A 13,248-nucleotide genomic window follows, 5' to 3' on the forward strand; every position below is an offset into this window, starting at 1 on the left:
TATTTTCTGTTTATGGGGTGCCTGAGTGGCTCAGTTGGCTGAGTGTCCAACTCTTGATTTTGGCTCAGGTCATGATCCCAGGGTCATGTGATTGAGCCCCATGTTGGTCTCCATGCTGAGTATGGAGCCTGCTTAGGATTCTCTCTGTCTCTCTCTCTCTCTCTCTCTCTCTCTCTCTCTCTCTCTCTCTGCCCCTCTCCCACACCTGCATATTCTCTAAAAATAATAATAAATAATTAATTAATGTTAAAAAAATTGTTTCCTGGCTTTTTCCCCCTGAAAACACCTGGGAAAAATGACTAACCATAGTGACATGAGCGACCCAGCCACCCAGATGGTGGTCTCTAAATACCATTTCCAATAACCAGGACTCCTTGGAAAATGACTGACTTCAGATGGAGGCAAGAAATATATAGGACAAACCTGGGAACATCTTCACATACTAGAAAGCAAGGACATTTTCTTTCCTTGATTACTGGAGTGTGTTAGAAGGATTCAGGAGCCAAGATGAAAAGGCCGAAGAGAGAAAAAGAGAAGAGGAAACCTATGGATTAGAAAGAGACTAGAGATTAACCCAATTCAGTGTGTGGACCATGCTTTCATTCTGATCTAAATAAACAACTATTAAAATAACAACAAACATTAATTAAGGAGAAATCTGAAACTGATGATTTGTTGCTATTAAGAAATTCTAGTGGGGCGCCTGGGTGGCGCAGTCGGTTAAGCGTCCGACTTCAGCCAGGTCACGATCTCGCGGTCCGTGAGTTCGAGCCCCGCGTCGGGCTCTGGGCTGATGGCTCAGAGCCTGGAGCCTGTTTCCGATTCTGTGTCTCCCTCTCTCTCTGCCCCTCCCCTGTTCATGCTCTGTCTCTCTCTGTCCCAAAAATAAATAAACGTTGAAAAAAAAAAAAAAAGAAATTCTAGTGTTTTAGGTGTGATAATGGCTTTAAGAAGAGTTGTTTAGGTGTGGTTATGTTTGGGTTATTTTAATGTCTATTTTTGAGAGAGAGAGAGAGAGCACGCGCGCATGAGCAGGGAAGGGGCAAAGAGAGAGGGAGACACAGAATCTGAAGCAAGCTCCAGGCTCTGAGCTGTCAGCACAGAGCCCAACACAGGGCTTGAACCCATGAACCATGAAATCATGACCTGAGCTGAAGTCGGACACTTAACTGACTGAGCCACCCACAGGATGCCCCTGTGGTTAAGTTTTTAAAGATGTCCTTATCTTCTAGAAATTAATGCTAAGGTATTTTATGGATTAAATGGTATAATTTCTGAGAGTTTCCAAAATAACACACAGAGAGAGTAGATGGGGTAGAAGGGAAACAAAATTGATCATGACTGATAATTGCCGCATCTGAGTAATAGGTCCGTGGGGGTTCACTGTTTTGTTTCTCAACTTGTGTGCATGTTTGAAATTTCCCATAATAAAAAGTTTTTTAAATATATCCAGAGCAGGAAAAAAGACTACCCTTTGCACAAAGGTGCACCCAAGTAGCAGAAGGAAATGTTAGAGGAGTCTGGCTTGATCCGTCAAGGAATAAAGAGGGTCTACAAAATAAGCGCCTAAAACAGAAAGACCCAATAAAAGAACAAGGTGAGATGGACAATGTTTAAAAACCAGAAATAAATAGGTTATTTAGTTATTTAGTTATTTATTTTTAGAAAGAGAACGCAAGCAAGTGCACAAGCAGGGGAGGGGCAGAGAGAGAAGGAGAGAGAATCCCAAGCAGGTTCTGCATTGTCGGCACAGAGCCCAATGCAAGGGCTTGAACCCATGAACCGTGAGATCGTGACCTGAGCCGAAATCAAGACTCAGCCGCTTAACCAGCTGAGCTATGCAAGCACCCGTAGAGGCAAAGATTTTTAAAAAACACTTACCAGACCCATTTAATGCTTTTTGCCAGGATCTCTCTCGTGAATTTTTTTTGTTCATTACTTACTTAGCTCTAGTTGCTGTAACAAACTACTGTAAATTGGGTGGCTTCTCAACAGCAATGTATTTCTCACAGTTCTGGAGGCTGGCAGTCAGAGAGAGCATGGTGCCAGCAAGGTCGAGTTCTGGTGAGAGGCATCTTAGGGTTCATATGGCTGACTTCTCCTTGTACCCTCCTATGGGGGAAAGAGAGCTAGTTAACTCTCTGGCCTCTTCTTATAAAGGCACTGATCCCACTCATAAAGCCTCTATTGTCATGCCCTAATTACCTCCCAAAGGCCCCCGCGTCCAAGTACCATCACACTGGGAATGAAATTTCAACATACAAACTTGAGGGAACACAGACATTCAGGCTAGAACACTAATGTTGCAACTTCTGCTTTTTTGGTCATATTTTCATTTGTGTATCCTGTACATTCAATTGTTGGGGGCCAACTTGTGTCAGGTGACCAGCAGCTTATTGTTTTTGTTGTTTGATCTAGCCTTTGTGTATTATGAGAATGTTGTGTCCATTTCCACAGCAATGTTTTCATTATTAGTGAAAAAGAGGTGCCTGTGTGGCTCAGTCGGTTAAGCATCCGACTTCAGCTCAAGTCATGATCTCACAGTTCTTGCATTCAAGCCCCACATCAGGCTCTGTGCTGACAGCTCAGAGCCTGGAGCCTGTTTCAGATTTGGTGTCTCCCTCTGTCTCTGCCCCTCCCCCTGCTTGCACTCTGTGTGTGTGTCTCTTTCTCAAAAATAAACAAACATTAAAAAAAATTTTTTTAATTGAAAAAAAGAAAGTGAAAAAAGTAGTCTACAGAATAGTTTAAGAAATAATATGGGAAAAGGAAAATCAGTACAGATATATACCATAAGGTTAGTTGCCTTTGTTTGTGTTTTAGGATTATGGGTTTTATTTATTTATTTGTTTGTTTCTTTATGTGTGTGCACCTGTCAGTATTTTCCCCATAATTAGCATATATTACAAGCTACAATGAAAATAAGTTTTTTTTTAAAGTAAAAATTAACAAAATGCGCTTTCTCAGGAAGAAAAGAGAGCAAAGGAAAAAATATGTTGAGAACATTGGTAAGACCTTAGAAGATTTTATTAGCATATGATGTCCAGTACATATTGGGAAGCAGATAAAGCCTGTCCAAGCCTGACTGAGAAACTTTGCAAAGACTTTGTTCCAGCTTTTTAAAAAAGTTTATTTATTTTGAGAGAGAGAGAGAGAGAACAAGCAGGGAAGGGGCAGAGAGAGAGAGAGAGAGAGAGAGAGAGAGAAAATCCCAAGCAGTGAGGAGGCCGACGCAGGGCTCAAACTCCCAAACCTGTGAGATCATGACCTGAGCTGAAACCAAGAGCCAGCCGCTTAACCAACTGAGTCACCCAGGCGCCCCTGCAAACATTTTATAAGCTCCTGACACAGGAGGAGAGGTTCTCGCTCCAGGCTTATCCAGGGACTTTGTTTCCTTCGCTGTTTCATATAGGCTGTGGCCAGGATCCTCGGTGCCTCTGGTGAAACATCAAATATGTTAATGTACTTGGATTTGATATACTGGGTATGAGAGACATACATGATCCTTGTACACAGAAGGGAAGTGTGCTGACTCAGAAGTCCAGAGGCAGGCTGTTCGGCAGGAATGGCCTGTCCGTGCTGTCGAGTGTTGACAACGTCTTTCCAGCCATGAGTAATGGGACAGGGAGCAGGATTGAAAGTTTTCTGCCTCTTTCAAGTTCACTTCAAAATCTGTAATAATATTAGACGTCCAAGTGATTACTGGTATTATTCCTCCTGGGTAGGCTGATTATAGTGGTCAGTGATGATGGAAGTGAGAAAGGTTTGCTTGAGTTGGAGTACGTTCAGAAGGCTACCTCCCAGGCTCAGAGGGCCTCTCCTCTAGTCTTCAGGTTTTCAGTGGCTGATTCAGACTGAGTTAGAAATACACAGACGGAGCCCAGGCCTAGGCCTCCACACATTCATTCTTGGCCAGCAAGGCCCCAAGCAGGCCCCACAGCGAGAATCAACACACAGTAGATGACCAGGTACTGGCCGTCTTCCAGGCTGCCAGGTGCCCTGAGAAAGGTCTTAGAGCCAGGGTGCTTGGTTCCACGTGAGGTTGTGTTGTCCAAGCATCCCCAAAGAGCTCGGTTTCTCCCGTAGCTTTTCCCTCTGTCCTCACTGCCTTCTGCATCCCTTCTGACTTTGCCCCACCACCCCCACCCCTGAAAGCCTGCACCATGGCCTGCCCACTCCTTGGGCTTTCCCAAGAGAAGTGAAATGTTCTTTTCTCTTCTCAACTCAGCATCACCTCATCCTTCCTTCTCCCCCCGTTTCCCCCCCATCTTTCCTCCAGGCCCACATTACCACCCCCCTTGTGTTTAGTGTCCCTCCCTCACCTCCTGAGGAGCTTAGCCTTCCCTCCTGGTCTCTGCCAGCAGAGGTGCTCCGGCTCCTACCTGTCTGAGGCCTCCACTCAGCCCTGCCTCTCAGCCATGGGACGCTCCCATTTTCCAGACCAAACGTCTGTCTCCTGCGGCTCTTCTCCGTCTTCACTGTGAATTCTCCCTCCTCACCCTGGGTAGTCCACCTCCCAGAATTCTCTCCAAAACTCTTGTCTCCATGCACTGGCTGTCTTCGGGTATCTTTCTGCTCACGTGGCCAGTGTGTCATCTCCGTGTTCCCAGACCGCAGGAACAGCATGGGCTGCAGCGACTGGTGGGGTGCATGCCTGGGTCGCCTGCTAGAGAGCTTCTGGCGTGCTGCAGTTCCATCCAGGGCAAGTGGATCTTGCCTCTCCACCCCTATGGCTGGCCACATAGAGACTGCCCCTTCGAACTCAGGTTCCACTGGACAAGCTATGTCAGCAGCTACCCACTGACTGGGGGCAGGGAGGGTGTGCTGGAGTGTCAAGGTCCTCCCGGCAGATCCGTTGCCAAGACAGATGTACTGAAGAGCCAGTCCATACCCCAGCTTATTGCATTTGGGGATCCTCAACAGCCCTGTTGTATTCCAGGTTCTCCAAGCCAGCACCCATGTTCCTGGATGACTCTTTCCGCAAGTGGGCTAGGATTCGGGAATTTGTGCCGCCTTTTGGGATCAAAGGTCAAGGTACGTTGGGAACCCTGGCCCACTCTACATTAACATCTCATCCCTCAGCCTGTCTCCCTGCACTCAGGATAGGGCTGTACCCTCAGAAGTCCCCATGCTGGGGATCCACCCCTCTCCTTCCATTTTTCCCTTCCTTTCTTTTTCTTGCTTCACTCTTCGTTTACTCAGAGCCCACCACTTGGCCAGGGCCAGGTATACAACAGTGGAATGGACAGTACCATCCTTCTCCATAAAAAAGCTCCAGTCTGGTAGAGACACAGATACTAAGAGCGCAGGACAGTAATGGCTCTGAAGGGGGAAGAGATCACAGGAAAGGACGTCAGGGAGATCCATCCCGGAGGATCAGGTACAAGGGGGAAATCCCTGAGAAGACAGAGGCCATCCCCCAGGAAGTTGCCCAGGCTCCTCCATCATCCCCTCTTTACCCCGGTCTCCCTTTCAGTTCTTTCTTACCCTGTCCAAGGCTGACGTCCCCCCAATGCCCTCAGAACTGTCCCCTTCCATTGCCTTAGGGACTTTGCTCATGCAATTCCCTCCTGACTTTCCCACCTCTGACCGTTTAGTGGTTCTGATGCCTTGTCAAGTTCCTGTACTATTTCATGGCATGGTTGAGTTTGGGCTTTAGGATCAGACATTCAAGGATCAGATCTCAGTACTACTTCTTTATCAGCTGTGACTTTGGACAGGTTACTTCACCTGTCTGTGCTTTAATTTCTTCCTCAGTTAAATGGAGAAAATAATACTATTGTATTAGGTTGTGGTCAGAAGTAAATAAGATAACTGTTGAAGGGATGATATCATTTGGCCAGGGGACTTAAAAATACCTGAGTCCTCTACTCAGCCAGTCCACACCTTCCTGAAAAGAAGACAGTGACCAGCAGGAGGACACTCTAGAATGGGAGTATTGACCTCAGATCCCCAAGGGCAAATCTAATGGGTAGGGCTGAACCATGTGAAGAACTCCTTTTTGCTGGGTACAGGTAGCTAAGCAGCCTACTTTTCTCCCAAATCCTCACTCAAGACTCCAATCCTACAAAGCTATGAAGGCCTGGAAAGGCTGGTCCATAGCCCATCGGCCAGCAACAAGAGAGCACCTGCTAATTTATACCCTTTCTGCTAAGGTCCCCTCCTAGAAAACAAAAACCCAAGCCATACCTTGACCTTGGGCAATTAGTAGCAATATGCTTTTCCTTAGAGGTCAAATGGGAAGTGGGAAAAGGAGGGTGTCTGTGGCCTTCCCTGAAGCCCTCCATAAGGTACATCTGAAGGCACTTAGTATAGAACACTCCTTAAAGGTTCATTTCCTTACCCATTCTCCTTCACCTCCTGGGAAGATTAACTGTGCTCACTGCTTCTTTCTCACCCTTTACTCTGGAGCACTCTCTTCTCCTCCATCATTCCAGTGAAACTGCTCAGTGCCCCCAGGAAATCCAAAGGATACTGTTCAGTTCCTAACTTGACCTCTTGGCTGCATCTGACAGTGTTGTCCACCCCATCTTTTAAAAAAAAATTATGGAGTTGTTTTCTTTAAGTCAGGAGGCATCCTTTCTTTACATGGAATATTTCAGGCATATAGAAAAGAATAAAGGTGAATACATTGCAATGTGTACCCAGCTTAAGAAATAAAACAGGAGATACAATTAAAGCTCTGTGTATCCCTTCCCATTCCATTCTCCTCCTTCTCCAGGAGACCATTATCCTGGTTTGGGGGTTATCGTTTCAATGCCTCTTTATCTATTTTTGTGACATATTTATATATCCATTGAAAATCTGATATCGTTTTTGCATGTTTTTACACTTTACAAATAATACTCTGTGTGTGTGTGTGTGTGTGTGTGTGTGTGTTTCAAATTGACTTTTTTGCTTATGCTTTACAGGCATATCTGTATGAGTACCCAAAGCCAAAGGTCACTGGTTTATGTATTTTTACTGCTGGGTAGTATTCTGTGTACCATGTTTAATCTGTTTTCCTTTGTCGGGCTTTTCAGTTGCTTCCCACATTTTGCTATTACAAACAGTTCTGCAGTGAACCTTCTCGTACAGGTTTCCTTAAACAAATGAGCGAGTGTTCTGATGCTATCTACCTAGCAGGAGAGCTGCAAGATCTTAGTCTGTGCACATCTACATCTTTGCTTAATGTTATTAAGATGGTCTTCACCACGGTTGTACCGATTTACTTACTTTATCTTTAGATCTCTGTGCACATTATCTTTTTATCTTCCTAATGACTCTGCAGAGTAGGAATTACCATCTTCGTTTGAAAGATGGGGAACTAAAGCACACAGAAAGTAAGTGATTTATCTAAGGTCACGGAGCCCTGAAGTAGCACAAGCCAGGATTGGACTCCAAAGCCAGTATCATTATACAGTATATTATAATGTTCTCATTATGCTAGAGTTTGAAAGGAGAGCAATGACCATGGCCAAAGCCAGTGAGAGGCCAAGAAGAATGAGATCTGAATAGTGGTCACAGGATCTGAGAACACAGAGGTCCTGGGCCCTTGCTGGGGGCAGCCTGAGTGGAGTGCAGATGGGCAGATGTCAGGCCTCAGAGGTTGAAGAGGGAAGATAAGTAGGAAGAGACAGCCCGCCAAGACCAAGGTTGGAGATGGGCAGTACTGGGGGGAGAAGTGAGGGGAAGACCATATCAGAGGGTGAGGCAAAGGGGTCTGAGTCGGGAGCTGGCTGGGCACACTTGAGCTCTTCAGCGTTGGTGGTCTCCTCATTTGCTCTCTGGTGTCTGCTCAGTCAGGGCACAGAGGTGAGTCCAGCGTGTACTCTGTCTCTGAGCATGTCCTGGGCCTGGGGATGTCCTGGGACCTGACTGCAGAGCCTTTGAAAGCCAGAGGAGACTTCCCAGGAAGGGCTGGGGAGTCCTGAGGGGAGGAACTGCATGCCAGCGCTGGGGACCGGCTCCAGGCAGAGCTGAGTGTCCCTGCCTGTACCCCTGCCTCCATCTTGTTCATCAGGGAGAAAGCTAGGCCAGTGGCCCAGCCCAACCTTGTGCCCAGAGTCCCGTCTCCCCACCTTCCTATCCACCTCCAACCTACGCAGTAGCATGTGCTTCCAACGTCATTCACAAACACTTCATGGGGACGTCAGTGACCCTCTAACAATAACCTCCCTCCTCTGTCCACAGACAATCTGATCAAAGCCATCCTGTCAGTCACCAAAGAGTACCGCCTGACCCCTGCCTTGGACAGGTGAGCCACTTGCTACCCAGCGTCCTGCCCTCAGTTGCCTGGCATGTGCAGAGGTGTTGAGGTCCAGCCAGACTTCCCTGGGTATCGTGTCCTCACATGCAGGCACAGCACATGTGCTGGGGGTGGTGAGCAGATAAGCGAGGCCCTCCAGCGGGCCTGCACCCCATGGACTGAAAGCACTTGGCAAGATATTTCAGTCCTCAGCCATCAGAGGTCTGAGGGCCTGGGTGGCGGTGGTAGCGGAAGATGCCATGGCTTAAATGCAGGGGGCGGTGACAGTGCTGAAGCCAGTGGGCCCTGGGTGAGGGAAGCCCCAGGTGGGGGAAGCAAAATGCATAGGGCTCTCTGGTGGCTACTGGAAGCATGGGGGCTTCTGAGTTGAAAATAAGCCCAGCCATGGGTCCTGGTGCCCCCAGGCCTGTCCTCTCTGCTTGCTTTTCTGGCACAGCCTTCAAACTCAGCACACTTTGCCCTCTCTCCTGAACTCCACTAACCCTTGGGGAATCTTTAGCCTAGAAGGCCATCTTACCAGAGGCTCCTTCCTCACCACCCCAGAACTAGTGCCCTTGCCCCTTCCACACCCACGCTTTCCTGGAGAGTATCTGGGACTAGGTATGTCAGAGAGTCGCGAGTGACCTAACTACCCACAGTATGCCTTTGGCCTCAGAATGCTGCCAGAAGCCCATTGCTCTTCCCCCATTCCAGCCTGCACACGGCCAAAAGCATGGGGCTAAGGGCCAAAGGGGTAGGGAGAAGGAGACCTAGCGGACAGCTCTTCAGAGATCTCTGCCTCTCTCCCCTCAGCCTCAGCTGTCGCCGCTGCATCATCGTGGGCAATGGAGGTGTCCTTGCCAACAAGTCTCTGGGGTCACGCATTGATGACTATGACATTGTGGTCAGGTGAGCTCCCCAAAGCAGTGCCTCAGGCACCTGAGTGTCCTGGCCCAAACCCTGGTCCCTGAGTCCATTGAGAACCATCTGGCCATCTGGCCAGTTGGGCTAAGGTCAGCAGAAGCCTCAAGAAGGACCCTGGCTTGAAGGGCTCCAAAAGCTAGGTGACTCCAGGTGACCTGGCTCCCCATTCTCTGCCCCTGGGGAATTCCGGGGTCATAGTACCTCCCAAACACAAGCCCACAGACTACATGCAGTGAGCTCAAGGCAGGCTCTGACTGGGCCTGCTCTCTGTAGACTGAACTCAGCACCCGTGAAAGGCTTTGAAAAGGACGTGGGCAGCAAAACTACACTGCGCATCACCTACCCTGAGGGCGCCATGCAGCGGCCCGAACAATACGAACGTGATTCTCTCTTTGTCCTCGCTGGCTTCAAGTGGCAGGACTTCAAGTGGTTGAAGTACATTGTCTACAAGGAGAGAGTGGTAAGCTCCCATACGCCAGCTCCTTCCCCTTTTGCCCTGGCCTTGCCTGGCTTCCAGGTCAGCCTGTGAGTTCTTTCTCAGCCAGACTCAGAGTCCCTCTCCAGCATTCCCTGCAGGCCCTTCCCTGGCCTTAGGACCCCCTGGAAGGAACGCTTTTTTCTGGCTAGCCCCAGCATCACTCCTAATATTCATCCTCTCCTGCCCTGCCCTGCCCTTGTAGTGGCCTCCCCAAGCCCCCTCACACTCTGACTCTCATGTGGATCCACCCTCATTCCCAGCCAAGGGAGGAAGGCCTTATTTGGACCCTGGGGCCATTCTGCAGGGACAGCAGACCCCTCAGGGAGCTTGAGGGTGCCAGTTCCCAAGCCCATAAGTCCCACCTCTCTCTGCTTTGTACTTGTACCGCTGACCTGCAGTTAGATCCCCAGCTGCCACTGAGTCTGGTTCTACTCCAGGAATGATCAGATTCTGTACTCCTTGTCCTAGGCAGACTAGGCCCCAGGCCCGTTTCTCTAGGGGATTGTGTGGCCAAGTAGGGTGACTGCTTCTTTTGGTGGACCACCCACGGAATCCCCTCCTGAGTCCTCCATTCACAGCTCGGGGCCTACAGGGATGCCTGCCAACTTGTCCAGGCCCGTTCCCCCCTCTCCCCTCAACCGGCTATCACCAGCCACCCCAGGGGAGGAGTACTGCAGAGTTCAGGCCATTCGTCTTCCAATACCCAAGCCTCTTATGCGAGGAGAATGATGACAGATGGCCTCCGCATACAGTAAGAAGCTAGTTGTTCTTTCTGGAGGTTTAGAGGCAAGTTGGGAGGTGGGAACAGCTTAACCTTCCTATGGAGGTCTCAGTGCAATTTGGTTTAACTCCACAGCCCTTTCCCAAGCAAGGCCAAGTGCAGGCAGTGTCAAGTAGGTAGCAAGCGAGAGAGAAGACAGAAGTCAGGTCCAGAAATTCAGGTAGGTGGGACAGTGGGAAAGGGGAAGCTGAATGAGACAGGCAGGCTCCCCTGGGTTTAGCCTGGCTCCCCAAAGGGGAGGAAGGGGTTGGCTTCAGCCGGCTCCAGCTCCAAGAAGGCCCACTGCCCATGCAAACCAGGCAGAGAATGGGGCTGAAGGAGCACCCCTCTGTTTTTAGAACCATGGCCTGGATATTAGTGTCCTGAGAGCCCTTCTCTTTGCCTTGAAGGCAACAGAATTGGGGTCACAGGTAGGCACTTCTAAAGGGAAACGGGAGGGAATTGGTCCACCTTGGTGAACTCCAGGGCAGCTGGGGGCTGCTTTCCCACCCTGGCCTCTGACCATCTGCCCACCCCCTCCTGGCACATCCTTTCCTCTGCCCATGGACACGTCACAGGAGCTCCTGGAGGGCAGGGCCCTGATCCCACTGGCTTTTTTTTTAACCCCTCAATGCCCAGTCATCATAAATGATCTGGAATTGGCTCAAATACCAGATCCTGCTTCCTGCTGAGCAGACCAGGAGGCCAGGCCAAGGAGGTGGGTCAGGGCAGCCAGGTGGGTTGTTTTTACATGTTCCTTCCGAGAACAACAGGTCAGTTAATTCAAGGCTTTTATAGTTCATCCACGGAAGTAAGGAAAGAAAGAAGAAAAGGAAGGCAGCCAATTAGAGACTCACTGTACTCTAGCCACTTAGGGCCTCACTGTTCCCAGGAAGACTGAGGAGCTTACCACCTTGCCTGGCCCAGGCTGCAGTCTGATCGAAGATACTAGAGCAGTTGGGATGAGGAAGTGTGGGCTGTGCTCAGGCACATGGTCACTCTGGTGGATGTCTGTGTCCTGACCTGGCCTGGCCGTGCCTGGAGATGTAGGACTGGCCTTGTGTTAGTGAGAACTCATTCCCAGGGTTGGTAGGGGTGAGTGAGAAGAGAGAAGGGACAGGGAGGAGTCCTTTGAAGTTCTGTGATCCTTCCCTGGCTCCAAAGTCAAAGATAATTTGGGCCTTTAGAGTGAGCTGCCAGAGGAGGCCAGCAGTGCCCATGGCTTCACCCGCCCTAGCACTTCCTGGTGACCCAAGAAGCCTGTCCTTTAGAACCCGTCCCTACTCCAAGCCCAGGGCCGATGAGTTCACAGGACCTCTCCCACACGCTACTCCACTTCTCTGGCATCTGAGACCCAGGTAAATGTGGGAGAGGCTGCTTCTCCAGGGCCTCCCTATCTGGTGCCAACCACAGGCTTGTCCTGCTCCTGAAGCAATGTTTCCAGCCATGCAGCTTCTGGGCTACTGGGGAACTCTCTGCACCTGCCGGGAGCCTCACCTGTAGAATTCTGATAGGAGGCAGCTCTGCATTTGGGAGCCAAGGCCTGGCTGGGCAGTGCTGGAACAAGTGTCAGGCCTCGGTCACGGCTGCTGCCTGCCGCTTGCTATGTGAACAAGTTGCTCAGTGGGTGGAACTTTCTGGTACCCAGGAGTCATGATGGGGTCTGGAGAGAGGAAAGACCGGAAAGGAAGACTGGACAACCCAGAAGACAGCCTGTGCTAAAGCTGGCCATACTGTCTTCATCCATATGGGAACTTTTCTTGTCACCGTTTGTGGCCATTTAGTTCCCTCATTCACTGGACAGTTGCACTACAAGTTCCAGACAAGTTACCACAAGGCTCGTTATCTCCCAGCCCGCAGGAGCCCTGAGCCAGCCAGCAAGCTTGGAGGAGTTCCCAGCAGGCCATGCTCAGGGCAGCTCAGAGGAGCACCAGTGGATTGTTGAGTGGGGAAGATGAGGTCCGGAGACACGGAGGTGCAGGTGTATGTCAGGCCATGGTGGGACAGGGCAGCCTCCAGCTCTTGTGAAATGTTCAGAGGCACATCTCACTCCATCTCGCCACGCGCTCATTTGCCAGGCGTCACTGAGGTGTCCTGTGTGCTGACACCTTGCTGCTCCCTGTCTCTCACGGTCTAGTGGGAACAGGCCCGAAACTAGAGTTGTAATGCGATGTAGTAGGTGCTGTCACTGAGCACCCTCCTGATGCTTGATGAAGGCTGGAGGTGCTCCGTCCATTGTCTGTGGGGTCTGGAGAGGACAGGGCATGTGAGAGGCAGTCACTCAGGCCCCATTCTTCCCGCCTCCACCAGCCTCCCCTTCCCATGCCCCAGAATGCCCGGTAACCCAGAAAGGAACTGCCTTCCTAATCCCCTTGGCCACCTCCTCCCCGTCCCCCTCCTCAGTCCTGAAACTGGAAAGCTGGCCTCATTGCTGCGGGGCCTCTGACTGGTTGTCAGTTCAGCGAGGCCCTGAGACCTAGGTTGGGCTGGAATGGGTGTGGTTCCAGCCCAGGAGGGGGACAGAGGATGGGCTAGGGGGTTGGCCCCTGGACAGCCTGGACACAGGCCCAACCTCCCAGCTGTAGCTCAGGCCTTGGGAAGGGGGGAGGGGCCTAAGGCCAGCCAGGGTCCCGCATTCATGCACAAGAGAGGACTGGGCTCCAGAATTTGGGAAGACAACATGGCTTAAGAGGGGAAAGCAGATCAGGCCTTGGAGTCATATAGACTTGGGTTTAAATTTAGATCCTTAGGCAAAGGATTAGCTGGGTTACCTTAGGCAAATTACCCAGGCCCCTTAGATTTAGTCTTATCCATAAAACAGGAGTAATCCTTCCCATTGTTCAGGGTTGTTTTAAATAT

General features: G+C 50.1%; 1 protein-coding gene across 8 annotated transcripts in view; it reads left to right on the plus strand.

Annotated features, from left to right (window-relative positions):
• Positions 1-13,248, plus strand: part of ST3GAL3 (ST3 beta-galactoside alpha-2,3-sialyltransferase 3) — a 204,274-nt gene that overhangs the window by 171,464 nt on the left and 19,562 nt on the right. For 6 of the 8 annotated variants that reach the window (XM_086716730.1, XM_086716732.1, XM_086716734.1 and 3 more), the window contains 4 exons: positions 4,940-5,034; positions 8,173-8,236; positions 9,041-9,136; positions 9,425-9,611. In XM_086716730.1, coding sequence (XP_086572856.1) covers positions 4,940-5,034; positions 8,173-8,236; positions 9,041-9,136; positions 9,425-9,611 — 442 coding nt within the window. Of the gene's footprint in view, positions 1-4,939; positions 5,035-8,172; positions 8,237-9,040; positions 9,137-9,424; positions 9,612-13,248 lie in introns of those variants that run through there. The other 2 variants (XM_086716736.1, XM_086716737.1) reach the window with 2 other exon arrangements.

The sequence above is a fragment of the Puma concolor genome, chromosome C1 (genome assembly GCF_028749965.1).
Source record: "Puma concolor isolate L17-30 chromosome C1, mPumCon1.1.hap2, whole genome shotgun sequence".
In the NCBI taxonomy this organism is placed as follows: domain Eukaryota; kingdom Metazoa; phylum Chordata; class Mammalia; order Carnivora; family Felidae; genus Puma; species Puma concolor.